The sequence below is a fragment of the Nicotiana tabacum genome, chromosome 18 (assembly GCF_000715075.1).
Source record: "Nicotiana tabacum cultivar K326 chromosome 18, ASM71507v2, whole genome shotgun sequence".
In the NCBI taxonomy this organism is placed as follows: domain Eukaryota; kingdom Viridiplantae; phylum Streptophyta; class Magnoliopsida; order Solanales; family Solanaceae; genus Nicotiana; species Nicotiana tabacum.
Window position 1 is genome coordinate 4883955 of NC_134097.1, and position 24708 is coordinate 4908662.

The following is a 24708-nucleotide window of genomic DNA, read 5'->3' on the forward strand; positions in this document are numbered from 1 at the left end:
TAAACAGTAAATGGGAAAGGAAATAATGAAGATGAAATATCTGGGAAGGAAGTTGGGGGCCAACAGTTATTTTATTACTGTTGGAGAAGTAATTTTGCCATAAACAATCTGCCTCACGCGCCTACCATGTGAGCCAATTCACACTATGTGACTAATCAGCTTCCGTGTTAAAAATGAAACATAAGAAATAGAGTTGGAGGGCCAAAATGGAACAAGGTTGAGATAGAGTGTCAAAATAAAAAATGGAGCCAAGTTCAATGGGTTGTATATGTATTTGGTCTTTCTTTATTATTGTTGTTCTTTTTAAAGTTTTTTTTTTTCAATTTGAAAGCAGTAGCGGAGCCAGAAGTTTTATTAAGGGGTGTTAAAATATATAAAAGTAAATATATCAAAAAATTAAGAGGAGTCAATACAAAGCATATATACATATAAATTTATTTATTTTACCTACGTACACAGTATATTTTTTTCGCGAATGAGTGTCATTTGACACGTAAGATGGCTGCGTCACTGTTTGAAAGTTACACCTTCCTAATGGGACGAATAGATTCTCCTTTCTTTCTCAAAAAAAATATTATATGGGGGTCAATAAAATTAAATAATACATAGGAGTCATAACTTTCAAAAAAGCATTATTTAACGTAAGCATTTGGATAATATGGAATATGACGTAGCATATCAAAAAGTTTAAAAATTAAGAAAAAGATTATGTTAACCCCCCAAAATGATTGTCTATGTCATTTTCATTTAGAGTGTAGGTCGTGTCATGATTGTTGAAGCAACTGCTATTTTATAAAATAAAAAAAAATTAAAAAAAAAACTAAATAGGGCGTTTGGACATAAAAATTATAATTTTTGAAAAAAAAGTAGTATTCGGAGTCAAGTTAAAAAATAGTATTTGGAATTTGAAATTATATTTGGACATGCATTTCACTTAAAAAAAATATTGCAGTTTTGTGAGTGGGAAAAAAAAGATTCTGAAAATTTTGAAAAAGTATTTTTTGAAAAACTCATTTTAGAAAAATTTATAAAAACTTACAAAATTTCATGGACAAACACATTTTTGAAAAAAAATTGAAAAAAAAAAAAATTATGGGTAAAACGGAGCCTATAACTGAGCAATTCAGATTTCAGAAGAGTTGAATAAGAGTAATATTTTTCTCAGATGCTTAGACCGTAGTGGATGCGATACATAGAAAGACCACAGGTATAAATATTTAGTGTGTTTTTTAATATAATAAAACGTGTAAGCAAAAACTATTAAGTTCACAATTATTTTTTAAAAAAAGTAAAAGATGGTGCATAATAAATTGGTCAACAGAACCATTTCCTCCTAAATTTTATACTTATGTTTTAGTGATACCTCATTATAAATTAAATTTTGAGTAATCCTATATCATTAGGGATACATATAGTTATTCACTAATCAAAGAATGCTGAACCTCTATTTATTACACGCAATATCTCTATTCTCTAGACATGCGTTGAATTAACTAGTTTTCTGGCTGAATGCAAACATAAATCTATAAAATAAAATAAAATTATCTTTATTGCTAAGTGAGATATGTATAAAAATTACGTGTCAAGCAAAGGTAATAACACCAAATGTTACATTTCATATATCGACTTGAAGTTTTATATACTGACTGTATAAAAAAGATATTTACACAATCATGTCACTCTAAGATAATTAGAGATAAAATCATGAAAATAATATTAATTGATAACATGGTAAAAACAATAACTCCCCTACTATTACATGTTAAAATATAATGGAAGTATAATTTACATTGTTAGTGAATATCTCTTTTCTTATAAGGAAAAAATTTCCGAGGGACAATGGTGCACGGTTTGAAACTATGAGGATTCAAACCCGTGACGTGCGCCTAACAACCCTAACCCACAAATCACATGTTATGCTCTTACCATTAGACCAAAGTCTGGGTTATAAAAATAATATCTTGCAAAAGCATAATCACAATCTATGAATGATGGGAATAGAAGCTCACTTGCACAAAAAACTTACAAATGATCATTATAAGTTGATGCTGAAGAGTTTCTAGTAAGTTACAAGGAAAAAGGAAACAGAACTTACTGGTGCTTAACAAGTCAAAATGATTTGAAAAATCATAAGTACAAGAATTTCAGATGGATTAAAGTTGGAAAGGGTAATCAAGAAATGGTGTTTTCTTCATCCTCTATACAAAAAGAGAGAACCCCGTCGAGCTCTGCAACTTGAAGAAGAGTCTGTATCTAACTGCATCTTGACCTTAATTGGCCCGGTTTACCTTCAGATAAGGCAATGCACCTATTACATTGTTGTAGTCGCTGCGATCAACTTGTACCTGTATCCACAAACATCAAGATTATGAGCCATCTAACTTTGAGGAGAACATACTGCATATCTTACAGCGGAAGTTAGAGAGTTTCACGAGCCAGAAAATAGACGTGTTTCCTTCTCTACGTTTTTGGCTTAAGTTCGTTCTATATATGTGAAACAGTTAAACCAGCACTCGTTTTATCTTGCGCTAAGAATAGGCTTCCAAATTTCAAGAGAAATCAAATGTATGGTTGATCTTGCTTACTCAAAGAGTATGTGGTACCATTCGTTTTACAAAGGCAACACGGCACACATATAAGAGGTCAATCAGCTAGTTTCTGGACTCAACTAAGCGTTAGAAAAAGTACTACTGCTCAAACAAATATAAGCAAATGAACACCAAAAAGGAAAAAAATATTAACACAAAAGATAAATGATAAACAGACTCAAGGGAGCTAGATTTAGTTGCTGAGTATTTTCCATGTTCTAATTTGTGGCCAAGAATCACCTATAGCAAGATTTTCTAGTGGTATAAGATAAGAGGCCCCAATAATATTACGCAAAAGTAAACATCTTCAATGGAGGAAATTCCATACTCACAGGTTAGAAAGGATATGGCAGATATTAGAAAGTGGAGGGAGGGGGAGGTCAAGAAAATGTGTAAGCCGTGTATTCATAAAGTTTCATCAACACGGTGCCTTATTAAGCGTTCAAAGCAGATTTAATCACTTTGAACGGCCGTAGAAGTTGAGAGGAAGATGGTCAGAACCAGAGCCTATTTGCATATTGCATATAGTCAATCTCTTCAACACCAAAAAGTGACTCTCACAATTTCAATAAATATGAATTTGCAACTAATGTATCCTCAAGTGTACTGTCATTCATTCGCATCGATTATATTATAGAGCAAGATGGCATGCAGAAGAAGGGAAGTTGCATTACCGGAACCTGTCACCAAACACTTGGAAAATCTTACTCTCAAAATTACATCAAACTCTAAGACATCTAGAAAAAGTCTAGTGCGTACAATACGATGGTTTATAATCATAATCTCCAACTCTTTCGGTACCTCTGTGTATTTGTGCAAGTCTACAACAACAAACAGCAAAAAACCCAGTGCAATCCCACGCGTGGGTCTGGGGAGGGTAATGTATACGCAGACCTTACCCCTACCTTATGAAGGAAGAGAGGCTGTTTCCGATAGATCCTCGGCTATTAGCACAAATATCATTTAGATTACACCTATGGCAGAAGCATACTTGGTCCATTGTGTTGGAATAGAAAAGCGTACAGGGCATTTCTCGAGAACATTGCTGTTATAAATAATAAACTTGTACTTTACATGTCAAGCACACTTACAGGAACTGGACCAAATATTGTGCAATCATGGGATGAATCTATGAACTGTTAGGAATTATTCAAATATCACGTATCTAACAACTGCGTAAATGACATTCTAACTTCTTAGTCATGGACATTTTTATTTCACAGATCCATAAAAATAGTTGAAACGGGTTCAAAGAAGCATAAGGGACAGTGAAGATTCCCACAACAAACTCCAACTCGCTTGGGATTCTGACACTTGTCGTTGCTTTATTGTATACGCAAAGATAGTCAACTAATCATGCCAACTGGTGGCTAGCCAAAATACCTAGGCCTTTTTATGAATATCAGAAAGCAAGGGCATAGTCCTAAACCCTATTCAGCAATCATTTACAGAAGGACGGGGATTCCCCGCGGGGCTATTACACGTATTCCCCCAGGGTAGCTACAAGCATAACCGATTTAATAAATTATACAGAGTGACCGCAGAAACTATTCGCAAGCTTGCGCACATATGGGAAAATTGAAGCTTTCTGAGAATGGAGAACCCCGGACAGCCGTGGAGGCCTGAAAACAAGACAGTCCGAAAAAAGGGCCTTCTGTCTACATGCTTTCGAGGGTATAGTTACTGTTATCAAAGCTAATACATGTTCATCACATTCATTATATAAGTTTTGAGAGAGTTGAGAAAGTGCTATAATAGAGGTTTGAGTTGAACAAAACAAACAAAGACTGTGCTGGTAATTCAGGCAGTGGAAGAGCTTGGAGGTAGCTGTATGGAATTGAAAGCACATCGTCCCTTGATTTAGGGAAGTAGCATTCTCCTTCTATTGATGGACGTGAATGGAGCGTCAACCTCCTGGTTGTTGATAAGGAGTATGAGCTGGCGGGGAGCTCACACAATTAAGTGAAGGGCATCTTTCTAAGTATGGCATACTACACCGCCAGGGAGAGAAGAATAGGGAGGGGGTGTAGCTTATCTAATACACGACAAGATGGGTTGAATTATTTAAGAATAGCTCCAAAGGATTTTCAACCCGCATACCTTACGAGGTAAGAATGATGATTATATTGAGTTTAGCTTAAAGGAAGAAGTTAATATCTACCGACCCCAATTTGTTTGGATTGACGCGTAGTTGCTGTTGTTAAACCTTATGCAGTAAATATTGATAGAGAGACCACAGTTCCTTTAATCCAAATGAACCAGCTATGGAGATAAATAAAGTATATTCTCTCTTCACTACCGTCTAGTAGAATAACAACATTTGTCATAGCGTGTTTTGCATAAGTATTCGTTTGACACAAAATTGAGCAATACTTAACCAAAAACTACATGAATAAATAAGTTCTTTTCGTCGCTGGGAACTGCAAACCAGCAGTAGCTATTTGCACTCGAAAATTCTTTTTGAAATATTTCCCCGGAATGTTTCACACGCTTTAGCATCTCTTTTCATTATCTTCTCGATGCAAAATAAATATGGAGTCTCTTCCCAAATTCATTGATCACCATTACAATATTTGATAAATTTTTAATTTAAGTAAGCATTCACAACAGAATTTATGAGTTCACAGAGACAGAGGTCAAACCGTTTTGGAGAGTCTATTTCTCCTCTTAGCATTCTTCTTCCTAAGCAAATGCTGCTTCCCAGCTCTCCTCCTCAATATCTTCCCAGTACCTGATACCTTAAACCTCTTTGCTGAAGCCTGAAAATTCCAAGATTATCACAAATTCAAACACCCAAAATCACATTCACCGCAGAAAACCTCCACACGTATTGACCTCCCCCCCCCCCCCCGGCCCCACAACACACACACAAATACATCATGCTTTATAAGCAAATAGAAACTTTACTTTGCTGAAGCCTGAAGTTTCCAAGATTATCACAAATTTAAACACCCAAAATATAAATTACCACAAATAAACTCTGCACAAATCGAAATCAAACACACACAACATCAAATTAGAAGCATACTTTGCTGAAGCCTGAAAATTCCAAGATTATCACAAAATCAAACACCCAATTCACATTCATCATCAAAACTCAACAGACACAAAATATCAAAATAGCGAGCAAAATAGAAACTTTACTTTGCTGAAGCCTGAAAATTCCGAGCTTATCACAAATTCAAACACCCAATATCACAATTACCACAAAAAACCTCCTACATATCAAAACCAAACACACATACACACAAACATTAAAAAACAATATTGAGAAAAATGCAAACTTTACTTTGTGGGTCTTCATTTTGTACCTTTTGGCACATACTACAGTCAATGGCTGTGAGTTTCCGTTAGTGAATTTTGCAGTGTAAAATTTCCAACAAATTCAAACGCCTAATTCACATTCATCACCAAACTTCCTCAACAAACATACACACACAAAACAAAAAACATAAAAAAAGTGATTAAAAATGCAAACTTTACTTTGTGGGTCTTCATTTTGTACCCTTTGGCACAAACTACAGTCAAAGGCTGCGGATTTCCATTAGAGGGTGTTGCAGCAAAAGAGACTTTGTTGAAGACAATTGGGGCAAAAGTTGAAATGTTATGTGAAGAACTGAGATTGAGGGAAGTTTTCTTGGTAATTGATGGGATTTTAACTGATGTACGGCAAGTAAAACCAGTAGTTTTTTGAGGGGAAAGGTTGAGAAATGTGGAGAATAGTGAAGTTGAAGAAGAAGAAGCCATTGTCAGTAACATTTGAGCTTCGTTTTTCTCAAGGGGTAGTAGTATATGGATAATGTGAGGATTTGAAGGGAGTTCTCTATCCTTTTGTGGTATTTTTCTAAAGTTTTATGGACCTCAATTTAACTTTTGGAAATAATAAAAACAAACCCCTCTTGTTCGTGAAATTACACTTGACACTGTTAGTTGGCTGGTATGTGGTCCTTTAATGAAAGATCTATCTTTACCTAAATAGGTGATTTGATTTAATGTTTAGTTTCACTGACCGGTATATATAAATTGTATTCCCTCCATTTTATTTATATAAATCTATTTAATTGGGCATGGAGTTTTAGAAAAATAAAATAAAATTTGAACTTGTGTAAATTGAGGCACATGTATTATTATATTTTGTATGGTTATAAATCATTGAATAAAGATAAATTATTTTCAAATATGGAAATAGGTCATTCTTTTTTGCACAAACTAAAAATGTTGAACTTGTGGTATAAAATGAGGTATATATATTTTGTGTAACTATAAATAATTGCATAAAAATAAATAATTTTCAAATATGGAAAGGTGTCATTCTTTTTAGTACGGATTAAAAAGAAAATATGTTCACATAAATTAAAATAAAAGAAGTATATAAATTCTATATGGTTATACACATATTATATATGAATTATACATATATTATACATTCAATGAATATATTTTGTTTAAATGGTTGGGCGATCGGTTATTGAAGTTAATTCTTCTTAATTTAACAGAAAGACCTATTCTAAGTCTTCTACTGGGTAAATGAACTCAAGTTTATTTTATTGGATGGACGATCCTTTAACTAGATTTTAAAAAACATGGCGCAATTTTTTGTTATTTTTCTTTCCATGTTTTGATTAGATGCTCCGATCAGGAGGTTTGAGCGTTTGGCTCTGGCAGGTACGAGAAGAGGTATAGGGCGGCACAAGAAGTATTTGGGCGAGGTGATCAGGCAGGACATGACGCGACTTCAGATTTCCGAGGACATGGCCCTTGATAGTAAGATGGGGAGGTCGAGCATTATTGTTGTAGGTTAGGGGGTAGTCGAGCATTTCTCCTCGTTGCGCCGGCTAGTCTAATAGTGTTTTGTCCGCTAGTCTGATAGTGTTTTGTCTAGGACTGCTAGCGATTTTTATTGTGTTTCACATTTTTTCTGTCTTTCACATTTTGGTTAAATCTTCTCTAGTATTAGTACTTGTCATTATGGATGAACGGAAGTGCTAGATATAATCTATAACCTTGTACTGGCCAAAATTCAACTGTGTGGGCACCAGAAGAGGAACAGTTAAATATTCTATGCTATAAAAGTACCTAAAGAGCATTGTAATTCCTTTAGCTTTGCCAGCATTTTTCCTTTACAGCAACACTTTCTCATAGTGAAGAAAAAAAAACAGCAGACTTTCTCATAATCAACAAATGACCAAAACTGAAGTGCTTAACTATATAACAAACTCAAAATACAACAACGATAACCCGTCGCCATATAGCTAAAGTTCTCAGCTTCACAAGCACTAGTCTTTCAAAGTTCTCAGCTTCATAAGCAGCAGTTAAGACCTTGTCAAGATGGCTATCGACTCCCACTCCAAACTACAAACAATGTCCTGCAACGTAGCGTTCTTGATGTTATATATGTATGCATAGCAGTAACAGGTTGCTACGAAAATGAAATGTAACACAGAGACGAAAATGATTCTCTTAAAGAACATAAGCACATCAAAGTTATCAGATAAGGTTTCACTTACTGAGGGGTTTTGTCGATCAATGTCAAAGCTGTTGATGGCACAAGGTTCAGCAAGAAGCTCAACGGGTTCTTCACCTGTGCAAATGAAGACGAACCAGATCAGCTTCAGACAATCAGAAATAATACATAAGAAATAACATGCAGAAGAAGTCTGAACGCATTATACCTTGTTCAATTACGGCAAGAATGCCATCTTCTGAGCAAATCATGGCAGGAAGAACACGTGATTCTGAGATGTTACGGTAGTTGGATGAAGTAGTATAGTTGTCATAGTGGACCTCCCAAACATCACTTTCCGATGGTGAAAGGGCAGAAAAATCACTGGTTCCGACACCAGCAAGTATTATGGGCTGCTGTTGCCAGCGAAGGTCCCATGCAAACACAGTACCAGAAGAACCTCCAGCCTTCAAAAACAATAGAATTGGAGACGTGAAACTCGAAACAACCTTGCAAGCCTAATAGAAAAACATCCAACCATTCTCAGTCATAACCCAGAAATTAATTGACAAATAGTACTAGTTACATGTTTCTTTTGCGTCTAAAATTTTCCAGTCACTCTCCACTCCATTCCTCTCCCCTCCCCTCCCCACTATACCTGCACATCCTCCAAAAAAAATGAAGAAAATAAAAGAAAGACAAGAAACTTCATTTAATTGGTCCTTTGAATTTTGACTTCAGTTGATTTCTTGGAAATGAACTTTAATTTAAGAGATTGTCAAAGGGCAGGCCCTCAGATCTATCATGGGTTAAATAAAGATAACATACTCATTTGAGACATCTGTATAGTTATGCTATTAGCTACAGTTTTTTGATGTATTCTAGTCTAGTTATGACGTCAAATCAGTGTTTAAAAAAGCGCTCGCTTCATCGCTTTAAGCGAGAAGCGAGGCGAAGCGTGAAAGGCAGCGCTTCAGCTTGCTGAAGCGACTCAGGTCAGTAAAAGCGACCGCTTCTCTGTAAAAAGCGAGAAGCGGGGAAAGCGGAGCGAAGAGAAGAAGCGTCCGCTTCTCTGTATTAAAATACCCAACCCTATTTTATTAAAAACAAGTTTTTTGGATTAAACACTGATCTTCAACAACAGCGACTAGTATTCTTCAACTTCCAACAGCAGCGACTTCTTCTTCATCTACTTCTGATTTCTTAAAGAATCTCAAATCATCAACTAGGGTTGTTCTTCTTCTTCTTCAACTTCAAGTTCAAGACTTCAACAGGTATGTTCTGAACTTCTGATTTCCATTCTTCTTCTTCTTCTTATTCTTTTTCTTTCTAAACGTCCAAAAAGCAGCGAAATGCTGGCGAATTTTTTCCAGAATTTTACTGCCCAATTTTTCCAGTTATTAACAGAGAAGTATTGAACATTTGCTTACAATTACATGTGTTGTCTATGCAATATTTTTTTATTTATTTTTTAAATTTCGCTTCACTTCAAAAAAGTGAGCGCTTCGCTTCTCGCTTTAAGCTTTAAGCGAAATGGGGTTTGTCGCTTTTTCTCGCTTCCCGCTCTTCACAACACTGCGTCAAATGGCACTGATGAACTCCTCGTCACCAATGCAACTAATAATTCCCTCACTCCTCTAGAAATGGTAATTGATAATCTCTTTACATGTTTTAACCACATTGAAGCGGCACAATGTTTCATTTTATCAGCAACTGAAAGTCGAGGTAGTCACAAGCTTTCTTCTCTAAATTATCACTTCTTGTACTTCTGTTCTACTCTAGCCATAAGTTCACCTCCTACTAGCTAATAAAACTGAAAATTAAGTTTTATGTTTCAGCTTGTTAAGGTAGTGAATGAGGGGTGACCTTAGTGGTTAAAGAGCTGAGATGACGACCTCGGCCACAGGAAAGGCAATCGAGGTAAATTCTTCCCATTTGCCTAAATCTTGAAGAGTAGATTTCCTGTGTACCTCCGCCAGTAACAATTACCTGGTGGACTAGACCAGGTGCACACAAGTTGACTCAAATACCACCGTTATCAAAAAGGAAGAAAATAAAAGGTTCAGGAACGAGGGGCGACAAGCATTGTCGATCAAGAGTTCAAGGTAAGGCAGGAATATCAGCTTACAAGACAAGTATGCTTTCTTGATGGATGAATATCAATTGAATGTACAATGCCAGAAGTTGATCCACGAGTCCTGCGATGTAAATAAACTTTCAGAAAAAGGACTTACAACAATACAGAACAACACTCTTGGCCAGTTAAAGGATGCAGACTATAGAATCACAAAAAAGCGTCTTCATGCTATAACTAAGGGACATATGGAATTATTCGGCCTAATCAACTTGTCCACCCCAAAAACCCGTCCTCAATTCGGGATTGCAGGTTGAGAATAAACATGTCACTTTCTAATTTTGACATTTTAAGGGACGAGACAAGCCCTAACTGCAAGTTCATGCTATGAGAAAGGTTCCAAGATTACATTTTTCTCATCCTTGATTTTTTTCCTTTCGATAGGTCAATTCCAATACAATAGCACAGAAAAAACTAATACGCTGACACATATCATCTGTGAAGTATATATTGGCTCAATTTCTATATTCAAGACATGCTCACTCTTATTTACCTTAACTAAGATTTAGACCTATAGGTTACAGCAGAGGTACCATTGTAAGAAGTCAGTGTCTTCACATCAATTTCAGCTACTGGTACTATCAATTATTCCTCAAGTAAGAAGTCTAACAAAAGCAATCAAAGAAATGCAAAAATGAACCAAAAATATACACCATCGATATACATTAATGATACTACACCAACAAAAAACTTGGACAGAACTCAGAGATCAAATGCATAAATCTCTGAAAGGTTAAACCACTCATAGAAAGCATAAAACCAACATTAAAAGTGCTAACATCCAAAACATATTCTCAACTAACATGTATCGTCTATATAGATCTTTTTCTTCCATTATGCCCTATTACAAAACATGAATAGCAACAACTAGTACCACTACGCCTAAACAAGTTGGTATCAGCCATATAAATCCTCATTGACCAATATTATGCAGATACAAATAATAAGTACAAGAAGTTCCGTATATAAGGTATAAATCTCTGAAAGGTTAAACCACTCTTAGAAAGCATAAGACCTACAATATAAGTGCTAATGTCTAAAACATATTCTCAACTAGTATGTATCGCCTATTACAAGAAATGATAAGCAATTAAAACAAAAGTTCAATTACCAATTCCCTTTAAACTGTGAAACCGGTCCCCCGGGCCGTCGTTGATCCCACCATTGAAGACCAAACCCCAATCCACCACTCACAAACTCCACCGGAGACGCCCATTTAACCGCCCCATATGAAATCAACCCATTACCATCAAAAACCCTCTTAGAACTCGACCCCCCACCAACAAAACTCACCAAATTAATCCTCCCATCCTCCCCAACACTCACAAACTCCGACCCATTTTCACTCACATCAATCCCCGCAACCCGACCCAAATGAAACCCCTTTACCGAATCGACAAAATCCAACGACCCATTAACCAAATCAGCTGTATAAACCAACAAATGCCCCGAAAATGTGGAAGCAGCAATAAGGGGTTTATTGGGGTTTTGTGAAGTTTTAAGACAACTGATTCTTGAAGGTGTTGTGAGTGAGGACTGAAGTGTAATTTCTGGTGAGTTTGAGTTTGAGTCTGAATCTGAAGTTTTTTGGATTAAATTTAGGATTTGGATTGATGAGCTGGAGGAGTCGGAGTTGAAAGTAGCGAGGATGATGTGACGGTGAAAAGCGGAGAGTTGAGGGAGAAAACGGAGGGAATCAATGTAGTTGTTTTGAGGGAAACGGTGGACTTGGAGTTGTTGAGAAGAAGAAGAGGTGATTACCGCCATTGTTGAATGAGGTTTTTTGCTTTGAGGGTTTTAGCTGAGATTGGACTGTGAGTTAAAAGGAGGGAGTGAGGTTTTGGTTTACTTTTTGCTGCATTACTATTTGAAAAATGAAAACCTTTTCAATGAAAAGATAGATATTGACTGATTTTGTTTTTTAATCTATTGGTCTCGAGAAATTTTATTTTGGGTGGAACCACCAATAATACTTGTAGGACAAGTGTATTTGTAGGGTCCACTTATAGACATCGAATTGATTTAAATAAATAAGGAGAAAAAGTGAATTTTTTATTGATATGGTTCCCACATCATATATTGATATTCAATAAATAGAAAACTAAATAGATAGTGTTAGGAAATATAGCTCAAAGTAACAATATAGAACAAAGAAAAACAAATTAAGAGATATAAAGAGAAAGAGATGAGAGATTATTATTTCTTCTTCAATTGTGTTATCTTTCCATCTATTACAAGATCTTTATATAGACATAAAAAGTGAAGAAATATGTCATTAAGCATTTGAGATCATGGAGGAAGATCATGGGGAGGTTATGGAGTTACAATCATAACTCCATAAGTATTATAGTAGTGAAAGTTATGAAAATAATGAAAAATAGTAGTGATCATTACTCATTTGGTGGTTATGGACATCCACCATAATTCAAGATTTTATAACGTTCTCCCTTAGACGTCCGTGGATAATATGTTTCGTTAAAACCTTACTAAAAAAAAACCCGGTGGAAAAAAATCTTAGTGAAGGAAAAAGAGTACACATATCTGTAATACGCTTTATTTGATGCCTCGTTAAAAACCTTACTAGGAAAACCCAGTGGGACAAAATCTATGTTAAGGGAAAAAGAGTACATCGCGTATCATACTCCCCCTCATGAAAACATCACTTTATTTCTCGAAGACGGCGCATTCTAATCTTCTGTCTCAACTTCTCAAATGTTAAAATTGGTAATGCCTTAGTGAACAGATCAACCAAATTTTCATATGAACGAATCTGTTGAACATTAATTTTACCATTTTGTTGAAGATCATGCGTGAAAAAGAACTTTGGTGAAATGTGCTTTGTTCTGTCTCCTCTGATGTATCCTCCTTTCAGTTGAGCAATGCAAGCAGTATTGTCTTCATATAGTGTAGTTGGACTATCTTTTTTTTCCATAAGAAAACCACACATTTCCTGAATATGCTGAGTTATTGATCTAAACCAAACACATTTCCGACTAGCTTCATGAATAGCTATTATCTCAGCATGATTTGAAGATATGGAAACTATTGTTTGTTTCATTGAACACTGTGATATAGTTGTACCTCTATATGTAAACAAATAGCCTATTTGAGATCCGACTTTTGGATCAGACAAATAACATGCATCGGCATAACCAATCATTTCTAACTTGAATTCATTAGAATAAAACAATCTCATATCTAGAGTTCCCCGAAAATATCTAAATATATGCTTAACACCATTCCAATGTCTTCTTGTTGGGGAGGGGCTGAATCTTGCTAATAAGCCTACTGCAAAAGCAATATCTGGCCGGGTATTATTGGCAAGATACATCATTGCCCCAATTGCACTAAGATATTGAATTTCATCACTAACGAGCTCTTCATCATTTTCTTGAGGCCGAAATGGGTGCTTATTTATGTCAAGCGATCTCACAACCATTGGGGTACTCAATGGATGTGTACTACCCATGTAAAATTGCTTTAAAACCTTTTCAGTATATGTTGATTGATGGATACAAATTCCATTTGTTATATGTTCAATTTGTACGCCAAGATAAAATTTTGTCTTACCAAGATCTTTCATTTCAAATTCTTTTTTCAAACACTCTACGGCCTTTGAAAGCTCTTTAGAAGTGCCAATGATATTCAAGTTATCAACATACACAGCTATGATGACAAAATCAGATCCATACCTCTTAATAAAGATACAAGGGCAAATAGGGTCATTTTTGTACCATTTCTTTAGCAAATACTCGCTAAAGTGATTGTACCATATCCTCCCTGATTGCTTCGATTCGTATAAGGATTTCTGAAACTTTATTGAACAAGTTTCCCTTGAACCTTTATGTGCTTCAAGAACTTTAAATCCTTCTTATAATTGAGATAAACAAATATCATTGCCTTCACTATTATTGGAATCTTCTCTTCAAAGAAAATTCACACGTCTGTTGTGTGTTGAGTCACTTGCTTTATCAGTTGCTTATTTTGGCATGACTTGAATAAGTATCAACAATTAATTGCCTTGTAGAATAATAATATGGCAGTATCCTCGTATGCAAATAGATTATTTGAAGAACGAACTTTAGAAAAATGCCTGCATTTGCATAACCAACAAAATCTTGACAGTATTTGTTAGAATAAATAAATCTATATCAAGGATTCCTTTTGTAATATAACACTAATCATTTTCAATATCTCCACATAGGAGTAAAACTATATATCGCTAGAATATTATTATACTTATGGTTCTAGCAAGATACATTAGTGCACCAATTACACTAGACACAAAAATAAATCATGTACACCATGATTGGTCTAATCCATATAATGATTTGATGAAACTTTATCTAATAAGTTTCTTGGGAACCTTAATATGCTTCAGAACAGTTTAAATCCTTCAATGATTTTTTTTATATATGCATATCAAGTTTTTCACGTATTGCCAAATTAAAACCTGAAATGACTACATCAACCACAGGAGAACATGTCTCTATATAATCAATGCCATGATATTTACAAATCTTCTTGTGTCACAAGTCATCTTTATGTCTATCGACTTGACCTTTTTCGCACAAGAACATATTTATACCACCACTAGCTTTATACTTTCAGGTGTTGGGATTATCCGTCCAACTTCATATTTTTCAGGTGAAGTCAATTTTCATTACGTATATTTCATTTGGTCAATCATTTATCTGTCCAAATTTCATGACAGATTTGAGCTCAAGATCCTTGTCAATATTAATAATATTGAGCGCCACATTATATTAACAATATCGTTGATGATCATTTTGCATCTGTTTCATCATCACTCAATAAAGACATAACTTATCGAGATCTCATTATTTTCAGGTATCTGAGCCTCTCCCATGGGGTCTTATGAAGTGTTATGTTGTGGTGCTCTTCTAGAGCACTTGCCTCCTTATTATGACTATCTTGAACATTTGCTCCTCTCCTTCTTCAAGGAGTTTTATCTTTGGAACTGATTGGTCTGTTACGCTTCTTGTGTGATATAGACTTTGTCCCTCATGGATTTTATTCTATTTGGAGCATTAGCAGCTGAAATATGACATTTAGCTTTGGGTCAGCAAATGCGTCTGGCAATAATTTGCAAATGAATTATCACTTGAATTTCAAGTTCATATTTTCTTATACGAGGATCTATTGTATTCATAATAATTCATTCCACGTATCACTTTCTCAGCTGCCCATTTTCTCCCCCTAAAGTTGGGATCACCAACATATTTCGCAACCTTCTTTGGGAACCCATCTTTGTGCATTGTGGTGACACAATTAAATCATATAGCACATCCATATTTCTAAATAAAAATTATTTGGTTCCTGACCCTGAACCGATTGTGATAGGGAGTATTTATCATAACTTGTTGGCTAGATGCGTACAAATGCTACTGTCTATTAAATAATACACCTCATACCAAATTTCTTTTTGGGAGTTTTGTTCTCATAACCAATGGTTAACTATAATTGGATGCATACAATTTCTGCTAAACCAACTTGGATTTAAACCAGCATTATCAAGATAAATTATCAAAATTTATATTCTGGAATTATGCTCTAATAAATTGAGCAAACAACCTTGCAAAAATCAAACTGCAAGTTGATAACAAACGCACATGTGACCATGCAATTAGGGGTGTTCATAAAAACTAGAAAAATCGAACCAAACCGAAAACCGAACCAAAAAAACCGATACTTTTTAGGTTTGGTTTGGTTTTGATTTTGAATTTTAAAAACCGATCAAATTTGGTTTGATTTTGGTTTTAATAAAAAAATAACCGAAAAAACCGAACCAAACCGACTATAGAAGTAGCTATTTACATTTATTATTACACCTATATATATATATATATATATATATATATATATATATATATATATATATATATATATATATATATATGTATATTTTTATATAAAGTTTCTAAAATTTTATAGTACATATTAGTCGTTTATATTTTAATCTAGTTTTTTGCTATTATAATAATCTAATTCTTTGTCTTTATATTCTAGTTTGATTTTAGTTTTCTTTTGGTAAGTACAAGAATTTATTTCATTTTAAAAATAATTGATTTTTAATTGATTACTTAAATTATTTATCACCTGTTGATTCAATTATCATCAATATATCTTGGTAAATAATAGATTTCTCAAAGAGCAAATGGTTTGATAGTGTTACGTTGAAAATGTAGTCTCCAGAATATGTGTTTGGTAGTGTATATCTCATATTTAAGAAAAAAAACTGATAAATTACTGAAAAAACCGAAAAACCGACCAAAACCGATAAATACTGAATCGATAAAAAATCGACTTAATTGGTTTGGTTTGGTTTCAATATTTGAAGAACCGACTTACTTAGTTTGGTTTCTTTTTAGGGGAAAACCGATCCAAACCGAACCATGAACACCCCTGCATACAATAGATGTATCTATTAAAATCATATAATAGTAAATGGTCCACATGGCAGGTGACTAGGCCCATATATATATATATATATATCCACATGGCAGGTGACTGGGCCCATATATATATATCACCTTTTATTCGTTCCAGAAATCAAGGGATTCAATCACAACCTTAACTGGTATATCATGAGAATAAGCAGCACAAGAGAATTCTTGAAGAATCTTATATTTTTTCAATATATGCCAATGTAATTCTCAATTAATTTTTCGCATCATAATTGAACCGAGATGGTCAATCGGTCATGCCAACTAAATATTTATTTCAATAAACCTCTAGTTTACTTGTGGCATGTGATTCCATCATCATGCTTATACTTGTGTAGTATAAATAGAAGAAAAGTCGGGTAACCTTTTATATTTATCCGGTATGATTATAGTAATTTGAAGATATTCAATCTTCATTTCATCTATAGTCTCAAATGCCAACCACTTTGACTAATATATTTGAAACTCAAAAAGTTTCTTTTGAGACTTACCATAATATCAATGTCATGAACAATTTCATTCATCCGGGTAGTAACAAATTAATTTTTCTGGAGCTCTTAATTAATTTTTGTACTACAAGATCTTTTGTCACACCATCTATATGGTGAATGTCTCCTTCACGGAGAAAATTATATCATAATAATTGTCATGGTCAAAATTATCATAAGCAAAATAATTTCTTGCTTTAACTTAGACTTTAATAACCTTTTATAAGGCACGATAAAATATTTTTGGTGTACCACATATACGCAACCAATGACATATTCATGTAACCACACAGTAATATTCATTATCTTTATTTCTCTCAAACCTCTTGTAGAGGTGAGTTGCAGTATTTATTCAATTATACATAAGCACATTCTTATGCATAATTTGTATCACATATATATTTCCATATTCACTTTCAGGAGTGAGTCTGCATTTATAATGCTAACAAGTCGCATTCTTTCAAAAAATGGACTATAATCGTCTGAACGTGCCTCACATTTACAGACCATATTGATACACATTTCCTTCACCTTTGAAGGATTATTTTGAGAACCATTATTATTCTCTTTTTTACAATTACCATAACAGTGACTATTATTATTTTTGTCTTTGGCATGCCCACGTTCATTGGTCAACCACTTGTCTTTATTTAGATTTATTATGCATCGCTATCACATTCACTTCAAGAATGGAACAAATCAAGTGAGACTAGCATCATGCTTTTTCACGAAAAATACATTATTTTTCTTTAGTCATCATTATATTATCAATATGGTTCATTAGGACTCAAACTCAATGTCTTACCCATATAACGGCATGTTAGGACGTAATGATTTGGACTCAAACCTAACTCTTTTTATCATGGTGCACCCAGACTTAAATCCGATGTCTTACCCGCATGGTGCGCTGGAACTTGTACCACCGTATTATCCTTAACCAATATCTTAATAGGCCAAAATGCACACTCACTTTCGAGCCTATAAAAATTTATCACTTTGTGACAATATGCACCAAGTAAATTAAGTTTCAAGTAGACATATGAAATATACCTGTTCTTGTGGTCAGGACAGTTCTTGTAAACTCTATTAGAGTTTAAATGGATCATAAAATCCTTGTCATAATATTTCTTGAGCCTCTCTAAAAAATATTGTTGTTCTCTGGGGATACCCTGCCTATTGGATTTGATTTAACGTCATAGACTTTCCTTCACTCACTACAACCAAGCAATTAGTGAATCAATTTATCAAAAGTACTACATAGAGGTAACAACACATATATAGTACTAATACATAAATTCAGCATTCACATAATTATATTACCTGAAAAATGACACTATAGGTAACAACTTACCAGTTGTAGCTTGTGCATCATTCATAAAAAATACTTAAAAATAGTGACTCGGTAGCAAGCATCAAGTAGGCCACGGTCATACTAATCGCTGCTTGCTTTCATGTTATACGACCATAAATTAGAAGTACACTTTCTCAATAGCTGGTTTGTTTTCCGAATTTCAAAGAAGTAATTAATCAACCTAGATAAAGATGGGAAGTTTTTCTTAGAAGATTTATGCTTCTAATCAGTATGACCAAAATATATCATCTTCTTTTTTAATCACAGTAATAAGTAGCACTCACAGTACGTTAAATATTTGATAGTTTCTAATAAGAAATGTTTATTGCTTTACTCACCTGATGTGAAGAAAGATAAAGTATAATGTTTACCTTTTCTTCTATTGGCAAAAATGTGCACGTCATAATGACATTGACGAGAGTGGGTTGCTCTAGCGGTGAGCACCCTCCACTTCTAACTAAGAGGTTGTGAGTTCGAGTCACTCCAAGAGCAAGGTGGGAGTTCTTGGAGGGAGGGAGCCGAGGGTCTATCGGAAACAACCTATCTAACCCAGGGTAGGGGTAAGGTTTGCGTACAAATTACCCTCCCCAGACCCCACTAGTGAAATTATACTGGGTTGTTATTGTTGTTGTGCACGTCATAACGACACCAGATAACCGTCAGTGTACGAATTAAATTAGAAAAATCAACTCGAGCTCAGAAAAGTTTAGAGACTCGTGCAAATAACGTGTTATGAAATATAGCTCAAAGTAACAATATAGAATAAGGAAAAACAAGCAAGAGATATAGAGAGGAAGAGGGGACAGATTCTTATTTCTTATTCAATTGTGTTATCTTTCCATCTATTACAAAACTTTTATATAGGCATGAAAAGTGAAGAAATATGTCACTGAATATGTCATTAAGCATTTGAGATCATGGAGGAAGATCATGGGGAGGTTATAGAGTTACAATCATAACTCCATAAGTATTATAGTAGTGAAAGTTATGGAGATAATGAAGAAGAGTAGTGATCATTACTCCTTTGGTGGTTATGGACATCCACCATAATTCAAGATTTTATAACAAATAGTACAAGAGAAATGGAGGGAAAGAAAAAATGTGGAAGCCATTTTGTTGGGAATAAATCCCCACAGTAATAATATTCACGGTAATAAAAGTAAAATAATAATATAACACTAAGATACGGTAATCAACAAAAATAAAAGAGTGACAATGACACCAAGATTTTTAGGTGAAAAATCCTTCTGAATAAGGAAAAAAATCATGACCCCGAGAGGAGCAACTGATATCACTATACCAAAGAATTTTACACTTTGTAGGACCGAGTAAAATATTCCAAAGACCACTACAACACTCAAAAGAAATAACCCTCTTTTAATATTCCCACCTCACTACAATATCGCTCACACTCTCTATTTTTCTCACAGACTAGTTTCTTATACTCTGTCTGTGATGCCTCACTCTTTTTTTTCCTCTTTTCTAATGGTGTGTTTGAAGAAGTGAGAGAGCTCCTCCTTTTATATGAGCAAAATACGTAGCCTCCAAGAATGCTATAGGAGATGTATTAATCTCCTCCACTCATTTCCAAACTTTGGCTCCAAGAAAGAGTTGCTGGGTAGGTTATTTTTCATAGGCACATGCCTATTGTTGAATAGGATGAACCCTACAAATCTCTCCCCCAGTCCTATTCACCTGAAGGAGGTAATACTGGGGTTGCTAGTTTGAGTGCATACCGACAAGTTCTTTGTATAGCTCGAACTTGTCTCTTGGTACCACCTTGGTCAGAATATCTGAAAGATTCTCACTTGTAGGAATCTTCCTGACCTGCATAGATCTGTCCTCTATCTTTTCCAATCCAGTGATATCGCACATCGATATGATTTGTTCTTGCATGATACATAGTGTTTTCGCTCAAGTTTATTGCACTTTGAATGTCATAATAGACTATATATTCCTTCTGGTGCAATCCAAGTTCTTGAAGAACCGTTTCAGCCATACAATCTCCTTACCAACTTCAGTAGCAACAATATACTTTACTTCAGTTGTAGAGAGTGTGACACACTTCTTCGACTTCGACTGTCATGATATAGCTCTCCTTGAAAATGTGAACAAGTATCCTATAGTGGATTTTCTGTTATCAAGGTTACCTGCCATATTAGCATCTGCATAGCCCTTAAAGATTGGATCAGATCCTCCGAAACACAAGTAATATCCTGCGACACCTCTTAGGTACATGAGTATCCACTTGACTGCTTCCCAATGTTCCTTTACAGGATTTTTAAGGAACCTGCTAACATCACCAACTCCATGAGCAATATCAGGTCTGGTGCATACCATTGCATACATCAAGCTTCTGACTGCTGAAGAATAAGGAACTCTAGCCATGTTCCCTTTCTCCTCCATTGTTGTAGGACACATCTTCTTGCTTAACTTCAGATGACCAATAAGAGGTGTGCTGACTAGCTTAGCGCTTTTTATATTGAAGCGTTCCAGTACACGTTCAATGTACTTCTCCTGAGATAGCCACAACTTTCTGCATGTTCGCTCTCGAACAATCTTCAACCCCAAAATTTGTTGTGATGGGCCCAAGTCCTTCATATCAAATGACTTGGACAAATATCTCTTCAACTTTGCAATCAGCTCCTTGTCTTGTCCTACAATCAACATGTCATCCACATACAATAGTAATATAATAAAGTTGTTATCATAAAATCTTTTAAAATATACACACAGATCATAATAGGTCTTTATGTATGTTTGACTTTTCATGAATGAGGCAAACTTCATGTACTACTACCTTGGTGTCTGCTTCAACCCATAAAGACTTTTCTTCAATTTGCACACCGTGTGTTTCTTTTCATCTACTTCAAATCCTTCTGGATATTCTATATAAATCTTCTCTTCCAAATCTCTATGAAGAAATACAGTTTTCACATCCAACTACTCTACTTCAAGATCTAGGTAAGCTCAAAATTGTTCGAATAGAAGTCATTTTGACAACATGTGAAAAAATTTCGTCAAAATCAATACCTTTCTTCTGTTGAAAGCCTTTTACCATCTATCGAGCTTTGTATCTGACCAGCTTGCCATTTCTACCTTTCTTGAGTTTAAACACCCACTTACATTTGAGTGGTCTTTTACCCCTTTGAAAGTTTAAATGGCTTGTATGTGCCATTTTTCTGTAGAGATTCCATCTCTTCTTGCATGGCTTTCATCCACTGGTTCTTTTTTGGATGGGACGACACCTCTTTAAGACTTTCTGTCTCCCCCTCATCACTAATGATGACATATTATGTAGAAGAGTACCTGCATGAATCTACCCTTGGCCTTTATGGTCTCCTTAGATGTTCAAGTTGTTCTTCTTCCTGAGTAGGGTACTCCACTTGCTCGACATCATCATCAAGTTGCTCTCCCTGCTCAATAACCTCACCAGGTTGCTCCCCCTGCTCGGCAACCTCATTGGCCCTACTTTCTGTACTTGTGGGATTGTTATAAGTAGAAGGAATGGTAACAAGGTTAGGGATTATACCATTCTTGGCCTTCTCTGACTGATTATCTGCAGCTCCAACTTCACTTTCTTGGAATATTACATCTCTACTTCTGATCAACTTATTCTTTACAAGATCTCATAATCTGTACCCGAACTCTTCATCTCCATATCCAATGAATATGCAGGGAACGGATTTATCATCCAGCTTTGTTCTCTGCTCCTTTGGTACATGTGCAAAAGCTCTGCAACCGAACACCTTCAGATGTGAGTAGGACACCTCCTTGTTGGTCCAAACTCTATTTGGGATGTCAAACTCCAATGAAACTGACGGACTCCTACTGATTAGGTAACAGGCTGTCTGAACTGCTTCACCCCAGAATGACTTAGGCAGTTTTAGCCATTCTGAGCATGCTTCTCACATTCTCAATAATGGTGCAGTTCATCCTCTCAGCTACACTATTATGTTGTGGGGTTCCAGAAATTGTCTTTTCATGTCTGATCACATGGCTCAAACCTCTTCAAATTCCCTTGAAGTGTACCCACATCCATTGTCACTTCGGAGACGCTTTAGATTTTGGCACGTCTCTCTTTCCACCAGAGCATGAAACTTCTAAAAAATTTGAAATACCTGGTCTTTGGTTTTCAAGATATAACCCACAATTTTCGTGAAGCATCATCAATAAAAGTAACAAAATATTTGTTACCGCCCATCGATTCAATTTTTATTGGACCACAGACATCAAAATATACCAAATCAAGTATATTCAATTTTCTTTCAGACGATGTCTTAAATGAGACTCTATGTTGCTTACCAAATAAACAGTCGTCACAAGGTTTTACCGTTGTACCTTTGGCAAAAGAGATGAGTGATTTCCTGGCAAGAGTCTGCAATCCCTTCTTGCTCATATGACCCATTCTTTTGTGCCACAAATCTACAGAAATCTCATCTAGTGTCGCGTTCAATTCACCTCAGCATATTTCTGCATTGGTCCTGTACAACATGCCACGAGAAACTCCCTTTGCAATCATCACCAATGATCTCTTGGTGAGTCTCCACTTTTGATTTGTAAATTAGTTCTCGTATCCATCTCGGTCCAAAGCTATTCCCGAGATTAAGTTTATCCGCAAATAAGGTACATGCCGCACGTTCTTTAGAACCAATGTGCATCCAATATTTGTCTTGATGCAAATGTCACCAATCCCCTCAATCTTTTAGTAACTCGTGTTACCCATTCTCACAGTGCCGAAATCACCTACTACATATCTGCAAAAAAGATCTCTTACCGGGGTAGCATGGTAAGATGCTGATGTGTCAACCACCCATTCCGACTCTGGACCTGCCAAGTGCATGCATTCCTCTTCCTCATTTATGAAGAGAATAACATTATCATTATTTTGCACTGTCGCAGTTGTGTTGTCGTCATTTTGTTGGCCACTGCTTTCACCTTTGCCCTTTCTTAGATTTGGGCAATATCTTTTGAAGTGACCTGGTTGATCGCAATTATAGCACTTTCTGGCTTTTGACTTGGATCGGTTCTTGGAATTTCCATGACCTATGGATCTACCATAATTGCTTGGAACTCCTTTGGTAACTCCTGCCTCTACCTTTTGTGATAAGAGCATGTCCTTGATTCTTAGGATTTTTTCTCATCTTGTCATTGTGTAGAAGAGCCAATGTGACATCCTTCAACTCAATGGTGGTCTTACCGTGCATGATGGTTGTTACCAAATTATCGTACGAAGATGGCAACGAGTTCCAAAGCAAGATGTCTTTATCTTCTTCATCGATCTTTACTTCGAGGTTGGCGAGTTGTGTGATTAGTCCATTAAACATATTTAAATATGACAAAATATTCGTACATTCACCCATGTGTATAATTACTTCTTCGGGTATAATTTATTTGTCAATATTTTGGACATGTATAGGACATCCAACCTTGTCCAAATATCACATGCGCTGCATTCATCAATGATGTTATTTACCACATCATCTGATAAGTGCAACCTGATTGCACTAGCAGCTTTTTCATCCAAGTCAGCCTAGTCCTCAGCTTTCATGGTATCAGGCTTTTTGGAATCAACATCTAGTAACTTGTGTAATCTCTGCCCTCATCCTTCTTGGCCATGTTGAGAAATCGCTATCTCCATTGAATTTTGCTACCTCGTACTTTACTTCGAACATTTTTTTTACCGAGTATAGTACTGCTGACAGTGAATAGTATTTTTGTGAACGAGCAAAACCTGTGCTCTGATACCAGTTATTGGGCATAAACCCCCATAGTAATGATATTCACAATAATAAATGCAGAATAATAATATAACACCGAGATACGGTAATCAATAAGAATAAAAGAGTGATAATGACACCATAAGTTTTACATGAAAAATCTTTCTGAATAAGGGAAAAAACCACGACCCCGAGAGGAGAAGATCATATTATTATAGCAAGAAATTTTATACTTTGTAGGCCCGAGTAAAATACTCCAAAGACCACTACAACACTCAAAATAAATAACCCTCTTTTGATATTTTTACTTCACTATAATATCGCTCACACTCTCTATGTTCCTCACAGACTATTTGCTTATACCATGTCTGTGATCCCTCACTCTTTCTTTCTCTCTTTCTGATGGTATGTTTGAAGAAGTGAGAGAGCTCCTCCTTTTATAGGAGCAAAATACGTAGCCTCTAAAAATGCTACAGGAGATGTATTATTCTCCTCCACTTATTTCCAAACTTTAGCT

At 35.4% G+C, this 24708-nt stretch overlaps 2 protein-coding genes across 3 annotated transcripts; both read right to left on the reverse strand.

Moving 5' to 3' along the window:
* Window positions 1-2009: 2009 nt before the first annotated feature.
* LOC142172862 (large ribosomal subunit protein bL35c-like) lies at window positions 2010-6438 on the reverse strand. The gene is made up of 3 exons (XM_075236548.1): window positions 6072-6438; window positions 5231-5347; window positions 2010-2345 (listed from the first exon to the last, which is right to left on the reverse strand). Exons 1-3 carry the CDS (start codon window positions 6345-6347, stop codon window positions 2271-2273), a joined length of 468 nt encoding a protein of 155 aa, XP_075092649.1. The 5' UTR covers window positions 6348-6438; the 3' UTR covers window positions 2010-2270.
* Window positions 6439-7617: 1179 nt separating this feature from the next.
* Window positions 7618-12044, reverse strand: LOC107792823 (nuclear pore complex protein NUP43). 2 transcript variants are annotated; one of them, XM_016615062.2, is made up of 5 exons: window positions 11277-12044; window positions 10160-10229; window positions 8261-8549; window positions 8096-8169; window positions 7618-7954 (listed from the first exon to the last, which is right to left on the reverse strand). In XM_016615062.2, the coding sequence occupies exons 1-5, from the start codon at window positions 11930-11932 to the stop codon at window positions 7901-7903; spliced, it is 1143 nt and encodes a 380-aa protein (XP_016470548.1). In that variant the 5' UTR covers window positions 11933-12044; the 3' UTR covers window positions 7618-7900. The 2 variants fall into 2 exon arrangements, with proteins under 2 accessions (XP_016470548.1, XP_016470549.1); XM_016615063.2 differs by having other exon boundaries at window positions 8261-8498; window positions 11277-12042.
* Between the last annotated feature and the right edge of the window lie 12664 nt (window positions 12045-24708).

Bases quoted from the DNA above. Each gene is read 5' to 3' on its own strand.
- LOC107792823 (XM_016615062.2), bottom strand. From the start codon at position 11,932: ATGGCGGTAATCACCTCTTCTTCTTCTCAACAACTCCAAGTCCACCGT. The intron at 8,170-8,260 runs GTATAATGCGTT...TCATTTGCACAG, and splicing joins TCTTGCCGTAATTGAACAAG to GTGAAGAACCCGTTGAGCTT. The intron at 7,955-8,095 runs GTAAGTGAAACC...GCTACGTTGCAG, and splicing joins TTGATCGACAAAACCCCTCA to GACATTGTTTGTAGTTTGGA.
- LOC142172862 (XM_075236548.1), bottom strand. From the start codon at position 6,347: ATGTTACTGACAATGGCTTCTTCTTCTTCAACTTCACTATTCTCCACA. The intron at 5,348-6,071 runs GTAAAGTTTGCA...TGGAATTTTCAG, and splicing joins ACAAAATGAAGACCCACAAA to GCTTCAGCAAAGAGGTTTAA. The intron at 2,346-5,230 runs GTTTGACCTCTG...TTGTGGATACAG, and splicing joins GAAATAGACTCTCCAAAACG to GTACAAGTTGATCGCAGCGA.